The sequence below is a fragment of the Armigeres subalbatus genome, chromosome 2, assembly GCF_024139115.2.
Source record: "Armigeres subalbatus isolate Guangzhou_Male chromosome 2, GZ_Asu_2, whole genome shotgun sequence".
Classification (NCBI taxonomy): Eukaryota; Metazoa; Arthropoda; class Insecta; order Diptera; family Culicidae; genus Armigeres; species Armigeres subalbatus.
Genome location: NC_085140.1, coordinates 414,299,211 through 414,313,471, shown reverse-complemented (window position 1 = coordinate 414,313,471; position 14,261 = coordinate 414,299,211). Strand labels below are relative to the sequence as shown.

The following is a 14,261-nucleotide window of genomic DNA, read 5'->3' as shown; positions in this document are numbered from 1 at the left end:
GCTGGTTTTCTGAGAAGAAATGCTAGAAATTGATTTGCAAAGAAGATTATTGATGCAATTCATGACTCGGATGCATGATTGGTGTTGTAGAGCCAGATAAGTTTTATCCATGATTGCTGGACCGAAGTCAACTGTGGGCTGGTTTTTTGAGTAGAAATACTAAAATTTGATATTCGGAGAAGATTATTGATGCAACTTCTGATTCTGATGCAAGATAAAAAATCTAACCATGAATGCATGACCAAAGTCAACTGTGGGCTGGTTTTTTGAGAAGAAATGCTAAAAATTGATATGCGAAGAAGATTATTGATGCAATTCATAATTCGGATGCAAGATTGATGTTTTAGAGGCCGATAAGTTCTATCCATGACTGCATGACCGAAGCCAACTGTGGGCTGGTTTTTTAGAAGAAATGCTAAAATTTGATATGCGAAGAAGATTATTGATGCAATTTATGATTCAGATGCAAGATTGATGTTTTAGAGGCCGATAAGTTCTATCCATGACTGCATGACCGACGCCAACTGTGGGCTGGTTTTTTGAGAAGAAATGCTAAAATTTGATATGCGATGAAGATTATTGATGCAATTTATGATTCGGATGCAAGATTGATGTTTTGGAGCCTGATAAGTTCTATCCAGGACTGCATGACCGAAGTCAACTGTGGGCTGGTTTTTGGAGAAGAAATGCTAAAATTTGATATGAGAAGAAGATTATTGATGCAATTTATGATTCGGATGCAAGATTGATGTTTTAGAGGCCGATAAGTTCTATCCATGACTGCATGACTGAAGTCAACTGTGGGCTGGTTTTTCTGAGAAGAAATGCTAGAAATTGATTTGCAAAGAAGATTATTGATGCAATTCATGACTCGGATGCAAGATTGATGTTTTAGAGCCTGATAAGTTCTATCCATGACTGCATGACCGAAGTCAACTGTGGGCTGGTTTTTTGAGAAGAAATACTAAAATTTGATATGCGAAGAAGATTATTGATGCAATTTATGATTCGGATGCAAGCATGCAAGATTGATGTTTTAGAGGCCGATAAGTTCTATCCATGACTGCATGACCGAGGTCAACTGTGGGCTGGTTTTGAGAAGAAATGCTAAAATTGGATATGCGAAGAAGATTATTGATGCAATTTATGATCCGGATGCAAGATTGATGTTTTGGGGCCTGATAAGTTCTATCAATGACTGCATGACCGAAGTCAACTGTGGGCTGGCTTTTGGAGAAGAAATGCTAAAATTTGATATGCGAAGAAGATTATTGATGCAATTTATGATTCGGATGCAAGATTGACGTTTTAGAGGCCGATAAGTTCTATCCATGACTACATGACCGAAGTCAACTGTGGGCTGATTTTTGGAGAAGAAATGCTAAAATTTGATATGCGAACATTATTGATGCAATTTACGATTCGGATGCAACATTGATGTTTTAGAGCCTGATAAGTTCTATCCATGACTGCATGACCGAAGTCAACTGTGGGCTAGTTTTTGGAGAAGAAATGCTAAAATTTGATATGCGAAGAAGATTATTGATGCAATTTATGATTCGGATGCAAGATTGATGTTCTGGAGCCTGATAAGTTCTATCCATGACTGCATGACTGAAGTCAACTGTTTTTGGAGAATAAATGCTGATCAAATTTCATGCAAAGAAGAATATTGATGTAATTTTTATTCAGATGCAAGATTGATGTTGTAGAGCTTGATAAGTACTATCCATGATTGCATTACCGAAGTCAACTGTGAGCTTGTTTTCTGAGAAGAAATGCTAAAATTTGATATGCGAAGAAGATTATAGATGCAACTTGGTATTCGGATGCAAGATTGATGTTTTAGAGCCTGATAAGTTATATCCAGGTTTGCATGACCGGAGTCAACAGTGGGCTGGTTTTCTGAGAAAAAATGCTAAAATTTGATATGCGAAGAAGATTAATGGCTTATTCGGATGTAATTTTGATGTTGTAGACCGAGATAAGTTCTATCCATGACTGCAGAACCGAAGTCAACAGTGGGCTGGTTGTTAGAGAAGAAACACTTAAATTTGATTATTGATACAATTTATGATTCGGATACAAGATTGATGTTGTAGAGCCTGATAAGCTCTATCCATGATTGCATTACCGAAGTCAACTGGGACGGTTTTTCTGAGAGGAAATGCTAAAATTTGATATGCGAAGAAGATTACGGATGCGATTTTGGATTCGGGTGCAAGATTGATATTGTAGAGCCTGATCCAATACCTGATTTGATATGAACACTACCGTTATTAAAAATTACCATGCTTTGGAATTATTTAGAATTGACTTCCATGTTTATGATCACCTAATAACAGATATGAACTTATTAATAAGAGTACAGGAGAGGAGTATTGTAGTATATACATATGGACCAGGTTGAATGAAAATTCCATTTGTTCAAAAATGATAACAAAGAACTCGAAAATAAATAAAAATAATGAAATAAAGAAAATATAGATAATAATCAATAAAACTGCTCATCTGCATACGAACCTAAAACTTTTGAGCTAAATTTGGTTCAACTGCACACGATTCTCAAACTGAAAATAAACAAACGGATAATAACATACGACGCCCACATCACTAACGTTACATGTTCTTGAAGTATAAAGCGCATGCATAACAGTGAACTGGCCACTTTTTCGACGGACGCGGAACAAGGAGCTACCGCTCCGCTCTATAGCGTGGGAGCCGACGTGAGGACCAGCTCTGCTTCGATCCGGGTAAGCGGGTGGCACCGCCCTCGGCAATCGAAGCGTGGAGCCGACGTGAGGACCAGCTCCGCTTCGATCCGGGTAAGCGGGTGGCACCGCCCTCGGCAATCGAAGCGTGGGAGCCGACGTGAGGACCAGCTCCGCTTCGATCCGGGTAAGCGGGTGGCACCGCCCTCGGCAATCGAAGCGTGGGAGCCGACGTGAGGACCAGCTCCGCTTCGATCCGGGTAAGCGGGTGGCACCGCCCTCGGCAATCGAAGCGTGGGAGCCGACGTGTGGACCAGCTCCGCTTCGATCCGGGTAAGCGGGTGGCACCGCCCTCGGCAATCGAAGCGTGGGAGCCAACGCAAGGATCAGCTCCGCTTCGATCCGGGTAAGCGGGTGGCACCGCCCCCGGCAATCGAAGCGTGGGAGCCAACTCGAGGACCAGCTCCGCTTCGAGTAAAATTGAAGCGTAGGAGCCGCGCCGACGTTTCGACGCGAGAAGCGTATAATGGGCAGATTACGACAGGGATGAGCCGCAAAAACCTCAGTCTAACTATTGGGAAGCCTCCGCAGGTCACCCGCAACATGATTGTTGCCAGGGCGAATTTAGTGTCCACAGCGTCACAGTAGTCTTTACCGCAGCTGATTTGGACAATGCGCCCTCATCGCAGTTGCTGCAGCTTTTAGCAGTATCAAATGTGGTATAGAGGCTACTGCAACCTATATACATCTGAGCTCGGTTACATTGAAGTTGTAGTAACCACATCGATCCAATTTGTTCTGCACGGGAGCTCCTCAGGATTCTTTTCTTTATTAATTTTTTTTTATGGAATCAGCTTTAGCTTCCTAGTTGGCACAGTTGAAAGCATTTTTTTTACATCTAGTGTTAATCAATGCACAGCACCGGATGCAACGCCAGTTTCATTTCCACGCAACCTTGGCTGTGTCCATGACAGTCATACGCGACTGTGCATCGACGGTAGATCGGCGCTTCCGGACTAATTACTTATTAAGTCTTTAGCACCCTTGAAGTACACTTCTAGCCTTGTTAGGATTAACATTTTCCGCCACTTTCTAGTTGTGTTGAGTAAGCAGGTTGGTCTGTAAGCTGATGGGTCCACCAGTGATTTTCCGCCAACAGTCTGGGAAGTTACCTTCGTCCAGAAAGCTGCTAGGGCGTTCGCCATTCTGCACAGATCATCCAGGTAGATCCGCTTGCTTTACATGATTTCGTAGTTTAGGGTGCGGCCGGCGTCTTTGATGATTCTTCGCCTTTCCGGCCTTCCCTTCTATGTTTTGGCCCGTCACCGCCGTTTTTCAGATCTACGAAGGCCTTGCGCGGTGCGAGTCGAACAGTGAGGCAAAATCAGTTATATTGCAAGTAAGCGACTGTTGAAGCAGTATTTTAGCTGCCTTGCAGTGAATTAAGTTCAACATGCTACTTGCCAGTCCGGGCCTGTCTAAAGGAAAGAGCTGTCCATCAAAGGAGTGTTTGCTTTATCCGCTATCGAAGCAAATCGAGCACCTGGTCGTAGCTTACTCTGGTTCAGTCACTTCCAGGCAAAGGTCTAATGTCCGTTACCGAAGCACTTTAAACGGGCCTGAAATGTTTGGTGTATGCTTATTCGGCATATTGACCACCCTAAGTATCTTCACCTTGGCCTTATCTAGCACCTCTTTGCATCCGTAAGGAGTACTTTCATTGAAGCAACTTTCGTTCCAGTGAAACTCCTTCGTAACCGAATTGCAGCATTCTGGATCTCGACTCAACACCAATCCCTCAGTTTAGGCACTCCCATCCAGAGCTTAAAATATCCATCTTCATGAAGCAACTTTCGTCCGAATTTTGACAAACATCGCATGATTATTCAAAATATTGAATGACACAGTCAGGCGACTACTCCACAAACTCATTCATTTGACTGTCACTGAGTGTGCTTACTATGTGCAGAAAAAAAAACATAATTAGCATTGTTTATTTTGGTGTTTACCGAAACCGAAACTGCCTCGCAGATAAAAAGCGAATTCAATTCTATGTAATAAATTATTAAACTCATTAAAAACGTCCTCAGAAGTCAGACAATTTATCAATTTGTAGAATGTGCGTAAATATTCAATGACTAATATTCAACCGAATGTTGACAGTCCAGATCCAACTATATATGTGTCTGGAAGTGAGCTGACAAGCGAAGAAAGGTGGACTTCACCAAAAAAATTCGATTATTTTACACTCTGCTCAATACCTAGCCACACCCCCTACCCCCCCCGATGAAAAACTTCGTTCTCGCTCATTGGGATCTTTTTGAACAGCTGTGTAAATCGAGTTAAAATGCACATGACCCCGAAATGTAAATGCTCATAGAATAGTCAAATTACAACCGAATTACAAAGTTAACATATCGTTCGAAAGATAAACTCATCAATTTCATGATATGCTGATCGTCCCGTAGAATTCTGGAAACAGCTCAAAGCTTCCATCTGTTCCTCTCGTATTTCCAACTCAAAAGTGGGGTCGTTTCGAATGTACTTACAGAATTGTGGAGTTGGGTTTTCAATCGTATGGAGCCCATCACATAATAAGCAGTTACAAGAGAATCTACAGGAATAGCGATGATATGGAAATGCTAATCTTTTTTTTTTAAAATAAGATGTACATTATTATGATAGAAATAAAGAAAAAGCATAGATAAGTGATAGTTTGTTTTATCAATATAAAAACCAAATGCATTTCAAAGTACTTCTGTTTTATTTCAAGGTTGCTCTTTTGTAATATAATGTACAAAAAATCCTGAACTTTCTTGTTGACTCACTGGAGAAAAGATCAAAAATATTTTCACTACAAAATATTTCCACCTAATATATAGACTATCCGGACTATATCACGTGATGTAGAGTATATTGACGTCAAAATTAACACACCTCAATTTCACTGTAAATAATGAATATGACGTATCATATCAAGTGACTATACATCGCGTGATGTAGCTTGTAGTCTGAATACGCTATTAATCTTAACTCCTATACTGATGGGATTATGTTGACAAAAAATGATAATTTGCATGCATCTGTTCTGACCTACACTAAAATCTTCAATAGTGGGTGCACATAATTTCATTACATTTAAGCAGACAGTTTCTCCACCTTCAACCAAAGACCATCCTCCGGCGACAAAATGAAACTCTTGGGAGTGAAATCCAACGGCACGGTTGACTTTTCACCACTCGAAAATCTGAAACTATTCAACAGCAGGGCCAGCCCGATGCGAGCCTGCATCATACCGAATCGCATTCCGATACAAATTCTTGGGCCTTCTCCGAATGGGGTCCAGGCATACGGATGACGCTTGTTGATTTCCTCAGGTGTGAATCGGTTGGGATCGTATTTCTCAGGATTGGGGAAAATCTCCGGGTCGTGGTGCACAGCGTAGACCGGAATAAGTACGGAAGTTCCGGCTGGCAGCGTTGTGTTTGTGTTTGGAACTTTGTAGTCCTTGGACACGGTGCGGAAATGAACTGGAACTGGCGGATATTTTCTCAAAGTTTCTGGAATGGATATTTTTGGTTAGTTCAAATATTGACAATAAAAAATCAAATATTCTAATTACCTTGCAAAATTTGATCAATGTAGGTCATTTCCATGGTCGCTTCATAGTTCAGCTCGCCATTGTATTTCTTCAAAACGTCCTGTACAACTTTCCTTGCCTTGTCCTGGATATCTTGGTTCACTGAAAGCTCATACAAGGCCCAAGTCATCGTGGTCGATGAAGTTTCGAATCCAGCGACGAAGAATACGAATGCTTGAGCTGCCACTTCATTAAACGTCAACGGTCCAAGATCTTCGTTCGCCCCCGTTAGCATTCCAATCAGCAAATCCATAAAATCATTCCGACGGATGCCGCTCTTCAATCGGTAATCGATGGTCTCGCGCACCACCCCCAAGAAGAAATCTGACAGCTCCGGGAATATAAGTTTCAATCCTAACATGCGAGCCAATTTGGGCGAAAATTGACACACCATGTCCTTCTTTCTGTTTCTAGGCTTCTCAAAATGAATACGACCTTTCTCTCGGAACTCCGCATTTGGGTCTTTCATTGAGTTGCACTCGATCCCGAAGGCACACATTCCTATCACATCAGTCGTGAACCGGGCCAACAAATCCTTCAGCTCCAGCTCTTCTGTCGTTCCTACCTTCTCATGCATGTAGTCGCTGAACTGCTTTCCTGCAGCAATCATCGTCGGATACATCATTTTCATCTTTCCGGATGTAAAGGTGGGTGAAATCTTGGCCCGTAAATTGCGCCATTTGTTTCCTGTCAGATTGAACAAGTGCGCCGATAGTGGATCATCCTTTTCGTTGTAGTACGTGCCTCGATCGTGGAAGTACTGGAAATCCTTCACGAAGATACACTTCAGCAGTTCCAAATCGATGGCCACTGCTACCGGTCTAATGAGGAGGAACGTTCCAGCGAAGGGGTATTTTCCTTTGTACTTTTTGTACAAATCTTGCAGGCTGCGAGCCATATGTACCGATTGGCTTACATTTTGGCGGATGTCAACCGGCTTGTGTGGCACGTTGCGGTCCGCCCAGAAGTTTATTTGCTGCCGCAGTCGATGTAGGCCGTAGCCTATGAGAAGCGCTATTGCGGTTATCAGTAGAAAAGCGTCCATCGCTGCTGATGGTTTGGATTGGTACTGAAACTGATTGAGTTACGTGTTGGCTTATATTTACTTGCCTGTTTTAGTTTTATCTCTGCGGAGAATGATTAGATAAGAATGGATGATGGAAGGTGTGTTGGAGGAATATCAAAATGATGGGGCCTTTCGAAGTTAAGCATACTCTCAACTTCCGGAAATTTTGAATTATATCCTCTTATTGATCGTATTGGGGATGATTTTTTCGTTATGATTTTTGAGTGAACTGATCGTGATTCCAGAAAAAAAAACCCGTCAAATCGAACCTGCATTCCAGTTCACACAAAGGAAAAGATATCTACTAGTTTCATCGATTCAATTTTCTTTATTTCAAATTCCTACTTTCCAATACACCTTTTCTATACAAGACATTCAAACAAATGCTTTTAAATCCAAACAGCAGAAACCAAAAGCACTGCGGCCAAAAACTGATAATGATAATACATACAAGTTTGTTCATAAGATTGAGGTAAATTTGTATGCATCCTCAGCAACAAAATAATTTTATGGATGTCGGTGGTTTTCCGTTGTTCAAATTTTAAAATTCAAGATTTTTTTATTGCAAAAATAAGTTAAATCATGCGTTAAATTATTATTATTTTTCTGTAAATATTTTTTTAGTTTCGCACGTAGGAAGGAAGGCGCACTCCAACTGGATAGCTGATATTAGGTTAAATATAGAGTTTTCTTGCATTCTTCTACATTTTAAATTTAATCGTCGAGCTGGTACACAGCTGAGTTCCAGATTATTTTTGATTTCATACTTTGAGAAATCTAATTAGTAGAATTTTGGTGGTAATTTGAAAAAATTTTCAGCTAGTAAGCTTCCTATATCGAACCCAGCTTTGTTTCGCATGGCATTGTTTGGTAACTTAATATCATAATATCAGGTCTGGAAAGGCCTGCAACAGTCAAGTATTTATCAGTGAATTTGATTGGTATTGTAGTAAAGATACCGTGCGATGATTCGCAAAAAAAGTCTATATCTATAAAAAACAATGTATGTCAACCAAACGTTGTATCCATGTTGTCTATTTTAGGAAGAATATAATGAGGGGGAGAGGGTCATTATAAAAAGGAGTATTGTTAAGAAAATGAACAACTCAGTGCAACTTTCAAACCCCAGGGCAATTTCTAATAAATTTGGCTCACATATGATGTATCCAAACACGACAATTGTGGAGAGGATGAGTGATTTATTGGAAAAAGCGAGGAGTTGTGGTGAAAGGAGTATTGTTTGGAAAACGAATAATTTATTAACGCCTTTGAACGCATGAGTCGATTTGGAACACATATTATCTATCTAAAATAGACTATTATAAATGGGGTGAGAGTGGCGATGGAAAGAAAGGAGATAAGTTTATAGAATAGATGAATAAACTAGATAATTTAGTGTTTTGATAGAATGAGACGATTACAAACGCATATTTCTTAAACTTCAAGAGATCATTGTGGAGTGGATGGAAGTGATGACGGATAGTGAAAATAAAAAAGATGATTTTTTATTGTAAAACAGGTTGTGTGGAATAACATGAAATGGTTGGGGGATTTCAATAAAAACTGAAAATCTTATCCAAAGGACGTATCGAACCTTGGTACAATGATCGAACCAATTAGTAAACGTTAATACTCATGTGCAATATAACTTCATGTTTGACAAAAATCATCTATAACGACCACGTTGACGTACCAGTTTTTTCATTTTCCAATTGTATCAGTAACTTCATAGTCAAATTGGCATTTCCGGGCAAGGACGGGTACATACCGCTAGTAATACAATACAAATGCTACGCTATTCAACGCATGGGTTGTGACTAATCATAAGCGATATTTCGAGTCACCATTAGATGGTGTATACAAAACGTGATTCCCATACAGTCAGTGCACTCAATCAAACGATGCCAAATCATTACGGACTAAACGTTCGACACGCACGAATGGTCATTATGAACGTAAACATTGTGGTTGAATTGTCCTGAGATTATGTGTTGTTTAGATCCTAAAAAGTAGTATATAATGAATAATCAATAAGGCTAAATTTTTAGTTTCTCCAATTTTGTGCTTTTAGTTTGTAGTTTTACAACAGCGAAATACACGTGACGAGGGGCAACATAAATCGAAGTTGTTCAGTTTTTGAAAAAGAGTTAAGCACGGTGGACCATTAGAGGTGGTAAACTGCAGCGGATGATTGTCATCGTCGTTGGCGAAACATCTGCTTGCTCAGATAAATCAAGAACTAAATGTTGACACAAAATCCAAACGTTTTGATTCTCAGTTTTGAGACATATGTACTCAGCACGTTTAGAAATGAAATCGAAAGGAGCGCTGTTCCTTTGATAAGAAGGAATCGAATTGAAATACGTCAATTGGGTACTACAGTCCATCGTATATTTTTGTTGTGATTGGGTCTACACTTTAGTGAAGATTGTTCTGGGTTATTTATAAAGATCAACTTCTTAGAACTCAAGAAATATTGTTCATCTTCATTGAAAAACTTGGTGATCTGAAATTGAAGATGACCATTATATTCAATATGTTGGTAGATGAAATTAAAATGCTCATTGAATCATTAATGTTTTAGTTAATTGAAAAATTCTAACTTTGATTTCGGTGTCCGCTTATTAAACTAAAAAATGATTCCATTTCTCACTTCTCACTTTATACACCACATCTACCTTTGCAGTTCTTATTTCTCACTTATTACTCAAGTCTTATCTGCTTCTCACTAGAGGTGAGCGCCGGTGCGGATTTCTTCACCGGCGGTTTTCGCAGAAATCTTGCACAGCGGGTCGAAAGCGCTTCTAATCGGTGGCAACGTGACCAGATGTGGATGTGAAAGGCGAAAGCATAACACCACTGCCGTAGCGTGTGGTTGGCCAGGTAGTAGGGAAGTAGGGTTCTTCTTGATGCGACTACATCTAATCCACTAATGCGTGAATTCAATGCAAGAAGTCGGTAACACACGCATTACTGGATCAAGTTTTTTTTATTTGCGTTGATTTATTTAATCTTTAAGAAATATGTAAACATTTCTAGAGAATTTTATAAATGTTCTGGCCTTTTCAATAATCCTTACTTCCTACATATTGGAACATACGCAGGTTACAGAGGCTTAACCGATTCAATACGGATGGGTCATATATGACCCAAGACGTAAATCAGCTGTCAAAAAATCAGTTTTAAGAGATAAAGCCTTGCTTTCTTCAGCAAAAATGTTCAAAATGAACTGCTCCATTCAGGAAAAATATTGCACATGTAAGGTTACGGGCACTACGATGATCTAGAGCATCCAAACTATCTTTGAGTTATAATTTGGATGTTCTTAGGAATCAACACCATACTTTACCATATAATTGTTAAATAATTGAAATTGAAATGCCTAATGATAAAATCCTGCGCCGGCCCAGCGGTATAACAGATCTTTTTCAGTATCTACGATACTCCAAACCGTCCTTGAATTCAGATCTTGATATTTAAATCGATCAGCAAGAAGCTCTACGATGTCCCCACTATTTTTATGAGTTGGAATAGCTCTACAGTACCTCGAAACACCATTACAGACACATTACAGACTTCACTCGACATCTACGACTCGCCAAACTATCATTGAGCATAGATCCTAATATTCAAATCGATCAACATGAAGATCTTCGATGTCTCAACTATTTATTTGCACCGAGATATCATTTCAATATCAACATATGTTATGGATAATAACAAGCCAATAACACATGATATTGATTAATTCGTACAAATAGCTTAACTTGACCTGCTCATGGTATTTTAGTGCAAAATATTGGTATTGTCGTCTGATCTTTTATTTCTTATATCAATCATGTCCATATGGGTGTGGAGCTTATTGTGGGAATAGGCAAGCTGGAGTCTGCCGGAAAACTGTCACTTCTGTCTGCGATGGTTCACCACATGTGTTTGACTGACGGCAAATTGCCACGATTGCTTGGATTGATATTTTGGTGGCTCTCCGTTGTCGTTCATATAGAGCCTACTTCGATACTTTCAAATCAATTAGATATTTCCTTTCCATACTTAAAACCCAGTGCCATTTCACTGCCACACAATGGGGACCATGGACCATGTCCACCAGGGTATCATGGTTTGCACTTTGAAGAAAATATGTCTCAGCTCAATTTTTTTTATATGATGCGTCTTCCCCAACACATGGCTTGACTTGGTATCTTGGTAACGGCTTTTGCTGAAGGTTTGTTCCGCGAAACCTCAATGAAAACTCTGACACGTCAGGTTACGGTCAGGTTACACGTCTGATGACAAATGACAAATGACAAATGTAGCATAGAGATTGCAAGGAGATTGGGTGTACACAAATCGATTTTTTACGATTTGTAAGTAGGGACACGGCAGGTATTTTCGGCTGTTCGTCATAGTCTCGAAAACCAATAAAAGAGACGCTTTTTTGTAAAACTCATACGTACCAAATCGTAAGCTCAGGAGAAACGTTCTGCTATAGTGGAGTTCTAGCAAATGTACGTTGCTTTCGTTGGTTTTAGCCCCTACAACGATGGACGGAAATACCTGCCGTGTCTCTACCACTTTGCATGGTTAATACCCGGAATATAGGCAATTAACTTTGTATCACCGAGAGATCGTATTATTACACTCTGGCCATTCCAACATTGACAATTTATGCCAAGTATACGGCGTCTGTGACGCGATGCGGCATCAATATAACCGATTTTCCGATTAGTAGCTCATCTCAATGTTGATTGGTTTCATTTCATTAGTTCAAACATTCAAATGCATCGAGTTGTTGTCACCGTCATTTTAAATTCCGAGCGCTTCGCATATGCGATCCAGAAGCATTTTGAATCCTTTCGATTTCACTCGGCTGATAGGCGCATCCTCTACTACTTTCACTATAGTAACCACGGATTCCATAACTTCATGTGCATAGGTAAAGGACAGACCTCTCAGAATCCAAAACAAAAAGCACTCGCGTTCTCAAGGGCACCCCATTAAAAACGGAAGCAACGCACAACTGTATGTTTTATTATTTCACGCATGCTGCAACGCAATTGATAGGAGTGTCCTTGAAAACTGCTGCGAGGGCTTTTTCTTTTGAATTCCTGCAGGTTCGTCCTTAAGGTCACTCCTGACGGAATCCAAAATTAAAAGTGCTCGCGTTTTCGGGGGCACACCACTCGATTCAGAGGCGGCGCACAACTGTCATTTTTGTTGATTAAGCTTTGCTGCGTCGCAGCATGCGTGAAATAATAAAAATGACAGTTGTGCGTTGCTTCCGTATCGGGTGGTGTGCCCCCGAAAACGCGAGCACTTTTAATCTTGGATTCCGTCAGGAGTGACCTTAAATGCTACACTTATTTTACGTAATGCGCCGCTGTTTAACATTTGATTCTTCTGTATTTTCCTTTAAAAAAGGCCATGAAAACGAGCGAGCTCTCCATGTGCGGTCCGGAGGTAACAAATAAAATTGTCACAATCAAGACTCTGTGGTTTGTTTGTAGACGCACTGCGCTTCTGGGTCCATTCAACAGACAAGTAAATCGCCTTCCAGCGATGCATTTTTCCGCAATACTGCAAAATGACCTTTTATTCGCACCTGTCCCATTTTTCGTTTCACCCACACTAGAACTATTTGTACATGATCTTGTATTTGCTCCATAAACAAAGTCCCCACCAACGAGACGGTAAATCGCAGTCACTTTCACTTGGATCGTAGTGCAATTTGCACCAATTCTGTTCAATGACGGAGCAGCAACATTTGATACGTACAGTCAGTTCAAGCTAAACTAAGCTTATAATCAACTAAGCCTATAAGCTTATAATCAATAACGTAGGACGTTATTGATTTCACAACTATTATGAAAAAAAGACCATTACGCCAAACGGCGTTATGCCAAACGACTTCATACCAAATGACCTACCACCATTGTCCAGGACCAGGGTTTGCAGAAATCCCTCTCGTTAAATATTGCACAGAGCCAAAAACTGTTACGGATTATTACAAGCCATGAAAACAAGTTTATCAAACTTGTATAGAAGTGCGAAAATACAGAAATGGAAGTCCCAGCGACAAGTGACGATAAAACGCTCATTTTTGGTTGAGGGCTATAATTTTTCATACAGCTGTGTAAAACAAGTTGAAATGCATCATCAGAATCAGTTCGGGGGGTGTTTGAAGCTTTTTAAAAGAAATTTATCATGGGGCATAGCTTCCCGAATCAGTTGTTTATCATTACAGCTTGCCACAAAAGTCTCTTAAGATATTTTTTCAATTCTCTTTTGGTTTCCATTTCCAGGACTGTACGAGCCCCAAAAGCTGAGCAGTGCTTCACTGAAAAAAATGTTGAGGTTATAAACAAGACACGACCGCTCGACGTAAACTACGTAAAACCAAATATATTACACTGAACCACTTATTCCGCTCTATATGGAAGAGAAAGAATTATTTATTCCACCGACACTACTACCCAGTAGGGTGGGACAAAATTTTATTTTCACTTCCTGCAGGTTTTTTGCACGCCTTTTGGGTCCTATAATGCTTGTGCGAAATATCAGATCAATTGGTGAAACTATATTTTAGCGCCGGCGATTTTAATTTTCCATAGGATTTACTATGGGGAAATTTACCTTTGCAAAGAAAAAATCCCCAAGGTGTCCCATTATTCTCTAACGATAAATCAATCCAACTACATCATAGGAAATTTTACCAGCAAACTTTCATTAGAAGACCACAAAGTGATCCGACGCTCGTGAAAAATGTTATTTACATAAAACTAATTGCTGTATGAACGCAAGGCTCATTGCACTTTTTGTTCCAGCATCACTGCCGTCTGCTGCTTGC

General features: G+C 40.0%; 1 protein-coding gene across 1 annotated transcript; it reads right to left on the bottom strand.

Annotated features, from left to right (window-relative positions):
* Positions 1 to 5,452: 5,452 nt before the first annotated feature.
* On the bottom strand, positions 5,453 to 7,495 carry LOC134213387 (probable cytochrome P450 6a14). The gene is made up of 2 exons (XM_062692401.1): positions 6,334 to 7,495; positions 5,453 to 6,271 (listed from the first exon to the last, which is right to left on the bottom strand). Exons 1-2 carry the CDS (start codon positions 7,394 to 7,396, stop codon positions 5,850 to 5,852), a joined length of 1,485 nt encoding a protein of 494 aa, XP_062548385.1. The 5' UTR covers positions 7,397 to 7,495; the 3' UTR covers positions 5,453 to 5,849.
* Positions 7,496 to 14,261: the final 6,766 nt, after the last annotated feature.

Bases quoted from the DNA above. Each gene is read 5' to 3' on its own strand.
- LOC134213387 (XM_062692401.1), bottom strand. From the start codon at position 7,396: ATGGACGCTTTTCTACTGATAACCGCAATAGCGCTTCTCATAGGCTAC. The intron at 6,272-6,333 runs GTAATTAGAATA...TATCCATTCCAG, and splicing joins CATTGATCAAATTTTGCAAG to AAACTTTGAGAAAATATCCG.